The following is a 13,615-nucleotide window of genomic DNA, read 5'->3' as shown; positions in this document are numbered from 1 at the left end:
CTAATACATTCAAAATAATAATAGTAATAATAATAAAGATGATGAAACATGACCGGCTGTCCTTTTGGGCATTTGTTTTTTGATAGCCACACTCCACCCTGAAAATGTGCCCGTTCCTTAATGGCAGGAGCAGCGAGCAAAGGACGCTTGGCTCTGTTTAAGCATCTGCATGCTTGCCCGTGCCTCTCCTGCCCTTTACACCTCAGGTTTGTTGCCAAGGTAGAGCTGGTTTGCCATTTTACATATCATCATGCCATCTAATTGCCCTCCAGCCCATCTGTCTCTTTGTATTTCCATCAGTCTTTGTCTCTCCACCCCCCCCCCCCCATTTTTGCCGCTATGCTGTTTTCTTCAAAGGCTTTGGCTTTCACTTCCCAGCCAGGCTCAGAGGAGGCTTTTGACAAGGTTTTCCCACTCAAACATGTAAAGTGTTGGCTCTTAAGTGATTGGTTACATGTAGTCTTTACTCCTAACAAAGACAAAGTACCCCTGCAAAAGAGTTATTGGTCCCTGCTGCAGGCTTTGGGTTGACTTCGTTTGACTTGACAGGCGTTTGCAGTTTGCATGTCCTTTATGGCAAGTCATTGGCAAAGGAGTTAGCTATAAGGAGCCACAACTGACCAAAGACAAATTGCTGATAAAAGGATTAATGCTGGCTGGGTCTCAGAGGCCTCCTTTACCTTGCCTGTGCTTGAGATTGTTCTGGCACTCAAGGGCTTCTCTTGAAAAATCAAAAATGGCTTCTCGAGATACAGTTAGCTTGGGCTTCTGAAGCACATTCAGTGTTTCCTGAAGTTGTGAGTAGCATGTCATTTCAATATAGGCAAAACAACCCCCACAATGTAGACATAGGATTGCTTCTTAAGACGGGGGCTAAAGATGAATTTTAGAGAGTCAAAGTACCCTACAGGGTACCTTATTTTATCTTCAAGGAATGACAGCATGGAATGCCCTGTACCAACAGCTTCATGTGCTATTTGAACCATCAAGGAAGACTTGGCTCTGATGCTGATCCTGTCATTGTCCTTGTCTGTAGTGGACAGGGACAAGTGAGAAATAACTCTGGCCATATGCTCAAGTGGGCAGGGATCCAGACTGTCTGATGCACAAATCTGGCACTCGCATAGCTGTACACCAAATTCAGAAGACAAACTGAGCCACAGAATATGTTTATGATTATGGTGTTAATTTAGATTTACACCTAAATGAAGGTGGGGTACACAGCACTCTGTTCCTTTCTCCAATTTTTCTCTATCACAACCATGTGCAATAGAAGGTGGACTTCAACCTGGGCCTCCCCAGTCTTGGTCCAATACCTTGCTTTTTTGTGTGAATAATTCACAGCAGGTAGCACTCACATGTAACTCCCATCCATATGAAAGGCCAACTTTTTCCAGCTTTGCAAAATAGGACATACCTTGCTGCCAAAAAACCATAAACAGACTAAATAACAAACTTTCTCATCTTCTTCTATATTTAGTCATATAAATGGGTAGTACTGAAATGGCACAAACATGCATGAAGTTAAGACCCAGGACCCAAGATCAAGACCCAGGATAATAACACCTCAACTCCAGAATGCTAGATAGAACAATTCCCATTTTTAGCAGTAAACTCTGGGGGGAAATAGACACCTCTCTTTCGGCTTGTAGGGCCCCAGCACCTTATTTACTGCATACCAGTAAAAAAAGTATAGCGTACCTTCTCCTGGCACAGAGACGCAATGATGAATAGAGCTTCTCCTGCTAGGTGGGGAGAAAATAGCAGTCCCTAACTGGATTAAAAACAGACCATGCTTCCTCTTTTTCTCAATAAAGAACTGACTTTTATCACTATCAAGAGGGCAGTCATAGATTTAGAATGAACATTATGTGGACTTTAGAAATCGTCAACCTTTTTCGTTTTCTCTTCTTCTGGCCTTTGCAAGAATATCATGGTAAGAGTATCATGGTAGTTTCATCTTCTCAAAGTTACAGGAGAGCAAAGCAGAGCATACTGGATTCCAGGTCATGCTTGCAATTTTTCTCTCAGAAAAAAATCAATACAAAATAATTAGTTTAACAGAAAAATAATAGGCAGGGAGTCTTTTGTAAAACACAAACACACACACACACACATACACACAGTGGCAATTTAGAAACAGCTGTGACTTATATAGCTGATTCATTTTAATTTCCTATGATAAGCTTCTTTATAGCCACTCTCTCACAATTATCTCACCCTCTCAATTCCAGCAGCACTTACTAATGGCACAAGATCTGAGCTCCCAAGTTATTTACTCCTTTGGCTTTTAGTAAAATCAAGAGGGCCAGGCTTTGCCTGCAGAAGCAGACTTGTGAGTTATCCATTCCCTGACATTTTCTTTCCCTTTTTTTCTTGGGAAATAGAAGAGAAAAACCAAACATGGTGCTAACATTAACTGGAAGAGACAGGTCTTCTATCTCAAAGTTCTTTTTAAACTCATTATTGTATACAGTCAGCATGGGCTTCATACTTTAGCTATTCAAACCAACAGAAACTGCCCCAGTTGAAATGGGTGTCATGGCCAAGGACCGTTTTTGTTGATGGCTATACCGCCCAGAACATCCCGAGAAGTTAAAAAGAACTGGGAATTGATGCTTATGGAGAACTTCTCGTGAATTTTTCTATGGGACCTCTGAAGAACCTCTACCTCCAGAAACCTTGTAAAAAATGCCGATGGAAAATTCCAGAAGAACACAAGATTTCTTCTGTCACTCTTTTCACAAGGATCTTTGTGACCAAATCCTTTATTACAGTAATCGATCTTCATAAACAAGGGATGTACAACATCTGTTAGCTGGCCTAAAGCAAGTGGGACCATTTTTTATTTTTCCCTATTTTATTTTCCTTACACATTTTATTTCATTATTTTTACTATTACCAAATGGAGTCATAGGAAAATTCTTCCTTTAAAAAGCTGCAATATTTTTCTTCATCAGTAGAGGATGCTATGACACTGAAACTTTTTTTTCAGCCTCAAACAGAAAGAGAAAAACCATTTCTTTCTGTTCCTACTCAACTCTCAACGTCCATCCCTTCTGGCTCTTTTTCAAACAAGCCCTAACTTCTTTTCTACAGTTTAACTGTGGTGCAGCCTACCCCAGTCACAACCATTTCTCTTGTTATATGAGTTCCTTTGCCTGTTCTACTTTCTTAAGGCTACTATATCTGGGGTACAAGGATCAATATGACACTAATATTTAACATCACACAGCCCCAAACTGTTGCAGGCTTTAAAGACCTTAATAATACACTGAAAACATGTAATCCAAATAATCAAGTTAACCAATCTTGGCTACAAGCATAAGGAAAACCACTGGAGGCAGCAAAAGGTTAGGATTCCCTGTATGTCTTTGCGGCTAATTGTCAACTAGATTTTGGAAGCTCAGATCCAGGAGCCATAGATTCCCTTGTAGAATGACAGCATCTGGATGGAAATAAAGACGAATGAGATATGACGCTATCAATCTTATTGTTATGATGCTGCTAATAAGGCTGTCCATATTCATGGCCATGGAGAAGCTGATGGATACTCCCTCTAAAAGTGACATCAATAACCAATTTCAAGCAAAGTATTAAAACTTTGTTGATTCAGCTACACCATCAGTATCTTCCAATGTGGCAGAATATGAAGCTCCCAGGACTTTATCTATTACGGCAGAGGGAAAACACTGCCTGTAAAGATAATCTCACCATATTTACAGTTTAGGCCTGGGAAGAACTCACAAAGAATCTCATCAAAAAACATGTTTCCAGCTGATTCCATTTTCACTTTCAGGCAGAATGCATAATTTGAGAATAAGCTGGAAAGCAGATAAGATTTTGAACCCCTTTTCTGATCTAAGGATTTTGCTTCTCTTCAAACAAACTACTTGCAGAAGGGGAGGTTGCATGAATATGTATATCTGTGCCCTGGTAACCGTGATGCATGGTTGAGAAAATAGAAGAAGTGAAAATTTAACAAGGTTTTTGTGCAGCAATATTCCTGTATAGGAAGCATGGCTACACAAACATGTGAATTATTATTGGAAATTGCTTAGATAATCCATAGACACTGGAAAGGAATGATGTTAACATATTAGGATAGGACGATCTAAGACCAGATGATAAGAAAATAGAAATTATAGTAAGGTAAAAAAATTCCTAAAATTCAATTAGAAACTGAATCAACATTATGGACATGATTAATCAAATGAGTAAAATTCCAAAGTGGTGGGTGGGCCCCAAAAGTATTGTGAAATAAGATAGGAACTTATATACGTTTGGAAAACATTTATTTAGCTTCAGCGCAAGTAATCTTTGTGGATATGTTTATTCCCTTAGAAGTAGATTTCTAAACATAACCTTGGTTTTTAAGGTAATCTCTATATAACACTTTTGAACAAACTAATTAGTCTGTAATTGAATTTGTTTTTTTAAAAAAATAAGAAAAAGAAAGAAAGGTTTTCAGAGAAAGATTAATAAGAAAGACTAAATCTTGGGACCATTATAAGAGACCTGCGAAGACCTCAGCCAAGTCAGCTAATTTATACACAACCATTAGAAAACAATACATTTAGACCTTTGGAACGGTCTGATTAAATGTAATACTTGGAACTGGACAGGTAAGTATTTCTCTCATTTTTTTGCATTTAGTGTTACAGAATGTATAAGAGAATAAAGTATGGGCAAATATCAAGGCTTAGACTATTTTTTCAGATGTATTTTTTGAGGGATTTTATGTAGGTCAAAGGAGGCAAATCTAACCTGAACTTCTGCCAGCCCTCTCATTATTTACTTTATTCATCATGAATTTATTTCCTCTTCTTCCAGGACTGTTTTGAAGGATATAGAGGCAATATGTCAGAAGAGCTCAAGAAGAGCTGAGGCATAGCTTTTTTTTTTTTGTTTTGTCTGCGCTCAGTCATTGCTGACCCTGCAGTGACTGCTTGGACGAGTCCTTGCAGTTTTCAAGGCAATTGTTTTTCGGAAGTGGTTTGCCAGAGCCTCCTTCCTAGAGCAGAGCCCAGCTGGCGAGCGCAGGAGGCGGGGTTTCCGTTGCTTCACGCCCTTTTCGGGCGCGTGCGGTTTTTCGCGCTTACCGGCAACTGCTCCCAACTCCTTTTTGCAAGGCGCCACCAGCATTTTTCCTCCCACTGGAGTGAGAGTACCCATTTATCTACTCATGTAAGTTTTCGAACTGTTGGGTTGACAGGACGTTAAACAGGGTGAGGCATAGCTACTGACTTTAAAAAATAAGGAGGATTGTTGGCGAAGAGGGAAACCAGAAAGGGTTATAACACTAAATGGCTGGAGCGCCATCAATGGTGTTTTTTTTTTTTTTTAAGTGTTGCATGGCCAGGTTGGAGAGCAGTGATCAAAGGGGTCGGTATATTACAAAGCTAGATCTTGAAAGCAAATAGCTAACAGGCTTTTTGCCAAAAAGCAAAAGAAACAAACAAACCTACCAGTGCTAAAGCTCTTGACAATTTTCTCTGCAACACTGGGAAAGGTGAGTTCACTCCATACCTGAACAATATGGAAGAATGGAGCTGCCCCAACCTCCTTGACAGCATCTCACTCTCACAGTGAGAGTGCTGGAAGGCTTAACTCCTCCAGAATATTGCCCCTCCAACATCTTAGCTCATAAGGCCATCCAATGAGTAACCCAATGAGTAGGAGACAGGATTGGAACCTCTGATGCATCTGCCTCCTCCTTGGATATTGTGATCTTGAACTAAAGCAGTAGACTTTTGAGTGGATAGAACGATGCCCAAGAGACTTCAAGACACACCAGTTGGATATGGAGGATAGAACCTTTCTAGGGCATTTAATGAGGAAATATATTTCATGCCACCAGATTTGGGCTTCAACAATTGAGACCCCCACTTGGTGGCAACAGAGTGAAAAGACAACTCTTCTGATATCTAGTAGTCTTTCAGATTTTTACAACCCAGATATGGTAGCCCTAATTTATTTTTGTTTCCAGGTTTCTGAAAATTTCTTTCAGAATCCTTGATGTATGGATGAGGGCTATATTTCCCAGAAAGCAGTACCTGTTGCACAACATTATTTGAGAGAACATTCTGTAGAAATGATTTAGGGAACATTTTGTAGGATATCTTTTAAGTCTCTTCAGAAATGGTTCCATAGCTATAGCACTGATGGTTTAACAAAATGATTGATTGATGAAAGCAAATATTCATTCACTAGTAACTGGAAATTCATTTTTAAGAAACTCTTTGGAGATTAAAAAGGCAGAATTTGCCTACTTGTTTTTTATCCTCCTCATTCCTGTTTCTAAAGAGGGTTGGCTTAAGAAGAGCAGGTGTGACAGTCAAAATTCAGTCAGGCTGTTTTGCACAGTGTTTGGGAATCAAGTTATGAATGTACTTTTGTTCGCCAGTTCAGGTTGATTAAAATGGAAACCCAAAAGCTGCTAACTCTTATGCTGAGGCACTTCCTCCATCCTTTCCAAAATTGAAAATGATTCTTAATAGGTATTCCTGTGCCGCCAAAATGATTTAGCATAATGCGCTGAATGAGATTGCTAAGTCAAAATATCTTTCCCTAAGTGATTTTCTTGCTGTGTCTCTGAATGTCAGAGGGAAAGAAGAGGACATTGCCTGCTGAATATCATTGTCAGTTTAAAAGTTTTACACTGAATAATTCATCCCTAAGAAGGGATGAGCTTTTCTTCCATGCCTAAGACAGAAAGGCTCAGCAATACTAATTGTGTTACACTGAAGATTTGCACTGGGCCCTCTTTGATGCCAGTTTGGCTGCTAAATCACAGCAATCCATCATTTTATTGTTCTCTACCATCTGGGTAGATTTCAGCAGGCCAGTGTTGATCTGATGGGTGAACTCCCCTTTATTTTTTCAAATACTAGACCAGGAGCTATAAAGATAGTTTGAGGTGCAGCGAGACGGGTCCAAGAAGTTTTGTTGGCTGAGGTTACCACACCTTCTTATTTCACTGTACTGACTGCTGACTCTTAATTTAACATAGAAGAAGGACCAGTGTCCTCCACTTTATGATACAAGTCTGTTGAAGAGCTATGACAGTCTGAATGGCATCCAGTATATAACTCTCTCCCCCAGCTGTGGATAGATGCTAAGAAGTTCTGGAAGAACAGTAAAAATAATGTCACTGTAACTCCCAATATCTGCCACTTCTAATGCCTAATAGCTGTGACACTCTGCAGGTTCTGATCCCATTACGAATACAGTTGTCATCAACAGACAGATAAGGAATAGCTATGATAGAAGGTCATCAGGTCAGGAAATGTGACTGTGAGGTGTTTCATGGAGCATTCCTTCCAAGAAACAAACTGGCATCCATTTTTGGCCATTCCAGAGTATGCTACAAATTTAATGAGATCATTACTAAAAAGTTACCATCCTTGTACCAGATGGATCGGCCCTGAAGTGTGAAACAGTACTGGAATGACAGTTGCTAAGATGAAGTGTGTAATATTTATCTTAATTCTGTTACATTATCTAACAAAATTGGATTAATGCTTTCATGAACCCATTATTCGAAACAGCAGTCACTGTTTCAGATTATAAGCAGTGGCAAATTGGCATGAATAGTATAGGTTCCAGAAAGTTAGTGAATGGTTTGTTTCTGTGCATGTGCTAAAACTAAATAATCAGATTAAAAGATTGAGCACTTTAGCTCAGACTTACCTCATCATAGATGTTGTCGTTTCTGTCAAAATCGCCTGCCTTTCTCGGAAGTACATGGACATGAACATGCTAAAACATGAAATCAAACTCAAGGTTAGCCAGAAGCTTTTAATGCAACAGATCCTTTTGTAATATTCTCAAATTCTTCCTTGTGGTGTTATTTTTTTTAATGCTCCCTTTTGTAAAGCTCATTTTGCTTTGCCATCTTAATCTAGGGAAACATCTCTGATGTAAATAACTAAACAGCAGCCCAGAGACTTAAGTAAATAAAACTAGTCTATGTTCTGAAATGCATGGAAGGCAGAGAAACTCCATGGTGATGGGGGATTTTGAGATAATGCTGAAAGGTACTGTGGAATTACGAGTTGTCACTCTGTATTTCAATTGCCATTGAAATGACAGAATATCACACAGTTGTCAAGTTAAATTGATAACTATTTTCCAAACTAGATGTTCATAAACTCATTTAGCTGAGAACAGTGTACAGTAGTCTACTCAAATAACATTTCTCATTTTGGACTTCAAAGGGACTCTACACATATCAACCTAAGCCAAGGTTCACCTACTCCAGTAATTTCCCACTCTGGATGTTTACAAGTAAGGGATGCACCCTCCCCCCCCCCAACATTTATCTATCACATTTGACACAGAACAGAAAGCTGATGGAGACAAACAAGAGGATGAATCCATTATTATTATTAATTATGTTGTTGTATGCTGTCAAATCTTCAAAATGCACAGTGGCTTATAACAACATACTATGTACAATTATAATTTCCTCAAAGAATATAGATCATACAATGTATAAAAAATTATTAACTGATTGCTAATAAACAAGAAAAAAAATCCAACAACTAATGGCATGATTATCGTGGAGAAAAATCTACCTATGCAGTCTCTAAAAGTCGACACAGATTTAATGGCACATTATATCAGTCAATCAATCATGGCAAGCCATCACTGCCTGGAAGGGTCTCCAGCAAAGGGCCCTATAGTATACTCTCAGAGATATCTGAATGGAACTCTTTCCCCAGCTGGGTGCCCAGATGTTCTAGAAGGCACCTGGTAGAGAATATGGGAGTGAAATACAAGAAAAAGTGAGTTTAACCATAATGGCACTATGACAAGAACCCACAGTGAAATGCATATTGGGGGAAAGGAAGTTCTGCTTACTAGGGCTGTGCAAAGCAACTGAAGAAGCACTTTGCAAGATTCATTGGTGCATACAAAGTACACCTCCTTGAAGCATTGAAAGGGTTGAGTTCTCCTAAGGTTTAGCACAGCTGCTTCAAGGCTTACCCCAGTTGTCTGCATGTGCCCCTTGCTCTTGAAGCAGCCACTCCAAGTCTTCCAGAGGATACAAACACTTTATGTTTCAAGGAGAAACATTACTCATTCCTGTCTATGCCATTGGAAGTGCTCCTTTTGAATGTGTTGGAAGTCCTACGACTCACAGGCTGGTTCACGTGACATTAAAACATAAAGCCTGGTTAGAAAACACAATCACATAATATGTTGTGTTGTGTTCCATAATATGAACCATAGCATGGCTTAATATTATGGCCTGGTTCATATAAAATGCTAAAATAATGTCTGGGTTTCCCACAATACACTGGATCACAAACGACCCAATCCCAGTTTTGTGTAATCTAGCTAGATAAAGGTATGGAAAGTCTAGTATGAACTGCTTATGTGTTTAATACTCCTGTGTTAAGGAGTATTAATACTCCTGTGTCTGTGTCTGTGTTTATGTGTGCACATGTATAAGATGTGTATCCATTAACCCCCATGTAGAAAATGAATCCTTTCTATTAAAATCCACACACAAAAATATATACAGGCACATAAAACACAAGCACAAATGCAAGACACACAAAAAGTGGTATACTACAGCAGTAACAATGATTAAAACTAATTACAAAATACATTGAGAAAGCTTTTAAAAAATTGAAATATGCAAAAGAGATAAAAGATACTGAATCAAGCCTCACCCTTAGATAAAATAAATATCTGCATATACAAAAAGGCTGTTGCCCCAAAGCAAAATAGTGTAGAAGTTACTCATCAAGACTCTTGGGGCAAGAAATCTTGCAACTTAAATATACAAGAAGTTAAAAGTGGGAAAATAAAATTTTGGCTTCAGCTGCCGCCTGTGTATTTGGGGGCAAAGTAAAGTTCAGAAACCCTTCCAAAGTGTGAACTTGAATTGCTATTAAGTAGTAAAAATATTGGATGCTCCAAATTAATTGAAACAACTAGACTATTAACACTGACTTGGATCATTTGGACCTTTTCTATGCACATATATGTGTACTCAATGGTCCAGATTGAACCAGGTTTTTCCTTTGATCTGAATTGATCATTTTGATCTGAAGTGGATCAGTTTACTGAATGGATGGGAGTGTTCAGATTGAATCAGACCTGATTTGTCCACTACCCCATCTCAGACAAGTGGCATTTCTATTCCAGAGTATATCTTTCTCCTTGTTCTTGGCTGGATGAATCACCATACCTGCCCCCAGTTTCCAAAGCAGAAAAACAGAACATGGTGTTATTTGCATTTGAAATTAACACACCCCAAATTTCCAAATATTATTTCCCAGCTGTTCCTCTGGCTGGAGGCTATAGTTTTTTAGGTATTTTCCAGGCAAAACCTTTGCATTAGGCTCCATTACAGGTAGTCCCCAGTTAAAGAACAAGTTCCGTTCCCAAGGTCTGTCCTTAAGTCAAATGTGTACATAAGCTGGAACAGTATTTTGGTATAATACTGTATAAATAGTATTGTGTAATGAATTCAAACCATTGTGTATTTAACTCAAATTTTGCTACAATAGGCTCCATTCTTAACTATGGGTCATCTGTAACCCAGGCATTCTTAACCCAGGGACTACCTATATATAGCAGTAAAATCCAGAATTATCTAATGTCTGTTCCAGCTGAGCTAAAGTCAGCTTATGAAGGCCATTTGCTCATTGGAATATAAATACATATCGGTTGGGGCACCATTAATGAAGCTGTTTTTTTCCAAATTTCCTTAGAAGACTAATATTTTATTATCTGTTGTTATTATCACTACTGTCTACACTTTTCGGTACAACTGTGGTGAAGTTGCCAAATGCAGGTAAAGATGCTCTTTTTATTTTAAGGTTCAAAATGATTCTTTGGAGTAATACATCAACGATAGTGTTCTGATCGTGTATTATACTAATACATCACAAGAGCGATAGTCCTCTTATGATGTATTAGTGTAATACATCATCCCAGCATCATTGCCCTGATGATATATTGCTCAGAACCACAATGCGAGCTTAAAAGCCACTCTTTGGTACCCATGGGCTCTCATCTACACACTTACTTGGAAAATTAAAGATTCATTGAGGAAAAATAGAAGATAAAGGGATGGTTACATATTGATTGTAAAAGGGGTAGTAAAATTAGACGCCACTGAGGAACCTTTAGTTATCATTTGGCCCATGATAAATTGGAGCTCCTTTTCTGGATAGCTAGGTTCCAGTACATCATTAAGTTGCTTAACTATCAATGAAATCAACGGTATTTAAGGGCATATACTGTATATAACAAATTGTTTAAGCTGTTCCTGCCAAGTTGACTCTGAGCAGCTTCAGAAAATCCTGTTTGGAGACTCTCCCTCTCCCTCTCCCTCTCCCTCTCCCTCTCTCTCTCTCTCTCTCACACACACACACACACACACAACAGAGCCCAACTCTGCTCACCTTTAGGAAAGTTGTTAAGACCTGGTTCTTCCCCCAGATATTACAGGACTGGTTGAACAAGAGTCCCTTTTTGATTGTTCTATTACTTTGCTCGGTCGCCATTTTGTATTTTGTGTTTATGTGTTGTATCTGTTTAATGTTATATGGTGAAGGTTTTTTTCTGGTTTATTATTTGTTTTGTTTTGTTTTTTCTGTACACTACCCAGAGTCACACTGTCTAAGTTGGACGGCTTTATAAATCTTGTTAATAAATAATAAATAAGTAAATATGCATAAAATATATCTAGACCAAGGAAGGTTAAATTTATATATACAGGGCTAAAGCATCAAATGCATCTACATGCAGGCACTACAAACAATTTTGTACTTCAGACTACAAAATCCTTTCTTACTGCCCTGTTTCTTTCTAATGTTTTTTAAAGCCACCTCACCTTCAATGCTATAATAGTACAACGGCTATAACTCTTGCCTTATAAATATAAGCTTGCTTATTTGAAACCCAATAGAAATGAATCTGTTAATGTTTCTGTACTTGTTGTAATTACTTTTTCCCTTTTCCTTGAGTGTCCTACTTTTCCCTTTGTGTGTGTGTGTGTGTGTGTGTTTAACGTTTATTAGTGCACAGTTTCATCATTTCCCCAGTCACCTGAGGTAAAAGGGCTTTATCCCCAGCTCCCAAGTAGCCTATACAGTTTAAGGATGTGATTTCCTCACAGTTCAATCTATGATGCCATTTCAGCTTGAAGGTCATACATGTGTTCCCATGTTTGTCCACAATCCCGCTTTATCCTCATAGCTTGCAAAAGTGCAATGCCAAGCATGAGAGGAGGATGTTGTCACACATGTGCATGGGACGGAAAAAAATGATCCGTTCTTCTGCATCCAAGTGAAACTTACCCATCCCTGATGTATCAGTAGCTTCTCTTGGAGTCAGTCCCTAATTCGATGGGGCTGGCTTTCAAAAAGAACATCTTGTCATGGGGTGAGCTATTTGTCAGCTGGGAAGAAGAGAGGGACCCCACTACCAAATATGGTACTAAGTGTAGATTCCAATGGATCATTAGTGTCTGTGTCTGTCAAGGTGTTTAAAAGTAATTTTCTGTTTCTTATTCTTCCAGTTCCAACAACCTCAAGAAGTAGAGTTCATGCTAAATGAAATTGTCACCAGCCAGTATAATTCTTTGGCCCTTTATATTAATAGAGGATGGGAGAACCTAGCCTCTAGAATACATTTATCATAGTATATTAAAAAAAAAAAAAACAGAATAACTTATACCTGGTAAATCCTATTTTCTTGTTGCAGAATTATATTGCAGATCTAGAATCGGAGAGTTTTAAAATGAACTAGAGTACCTATTTTGGACAAGAAACCTGATTGTACCCAATCTATCAAAAGTGTGGTTATTGGAAACACCAAACTTGATGAACAAGAGGCAAATGATATATAGATTTATGTGGTAGCAATCAGAAAATTTCATTATTTGACTCAGTCTATCTACCCATAGTTGGCGCTGTACTGATGCAAACACCCAACTTTGTTGGTTAAATGGCAACATATTTACCTTAGTATATGGATCCCTTAGTACCTGTGAGTACCTTTCCACAGTCAGTTCACTGTTGCTATTTATAGAAGGCAGAGTGATGTAACAAAATCCATTTCTTTTATTTGGGTTGTATGCTTTTTTTGGTGGCTTTTGTTTTGTCTTGTTTTTTGAATCAGCATATCTACCATCAATAAAAACAGCGGGTGTCTGATTGCAAAGGTCCCAGGTTGAGGGTGTGTGTGTAGAGTTTGCTAAGGTTATGTACAGAACATACATAATAAACTGAATTCTCCCTACTGTTCCTGTAATAGAACCAGGAGAGAACAGCAAGAAGCAATTACATCTCGAGTGATTTCTTCTTCGTTTGCTTTCTGGAGGAAAATAAGGATGAAAGGAATAAAACAAAACAGCAGAGTGGAGTAATAAGTGCCATGCAGAGGCAAACATCTGGGAAAAGGAAACATAAGCCTCTTTCTAATTTGCCTTCCATTCAATCAACATTCAAGGAGCTACTTTGTTCTTGCTGTCATTGTTTCTCTTCAGCAAGGCTGACTTCTGAAGAAGCACTTAAGTGCATGCCCAACACCAAGAATGTCAGCCTTGCCAAAAGAGTAAAATTTAGCACAAAATTCTCCCCTACAAAGA

General features: G+C 38.6%; 1 protein-coding gene across 10 annotated transcripts in view; it reads right to left on the bottom strand.

The window, feature by feature from the left end:
- FHIT (fragile histidine triad diadenosine triphosphatase) overlaps positions 1 to 13,615 on the bottom strand; it is a 1,182,997-nt gene that overhangs the window by 141,170 nt on the left and 1,028,212 nt on the right. For all 10 annotated transcript variants that reach the window (XM_088134431.1, XM_088134428.1, XM_088134429.1 and 7 more), the window contains one exon: positions 7,693 to 7,761. In XM_088134431.1, coding sequence (XP_087990557.1) covers positions 7,693 to 7,761 — 69 coding nt within the window. The remainder of the gene's footprint in view (positions 1 to 7,692; positions 7,762 to 13,615) is intronic.

Source organism: Python bivittatus, unplaced genomic scaffold, assembly GCF_059951505.1.
Source record: "Python bivittatus isolate LINGU-HERP-01145 unplaced genomic scaffold, Pbiv_v1 ctg000080_np1212, whole genome shotgun sequence".
NCBI classification, from domain to species: Eukaryota; Metazoa; Chordata; class Lepidosauria; order Squamata; family Pythonidae; genus Python; species Python bivittatus.
Note: the sequence above shows the minus strand (reverse complement) of the source record. Positions and strands in the feature narration are given on the sequence as shown.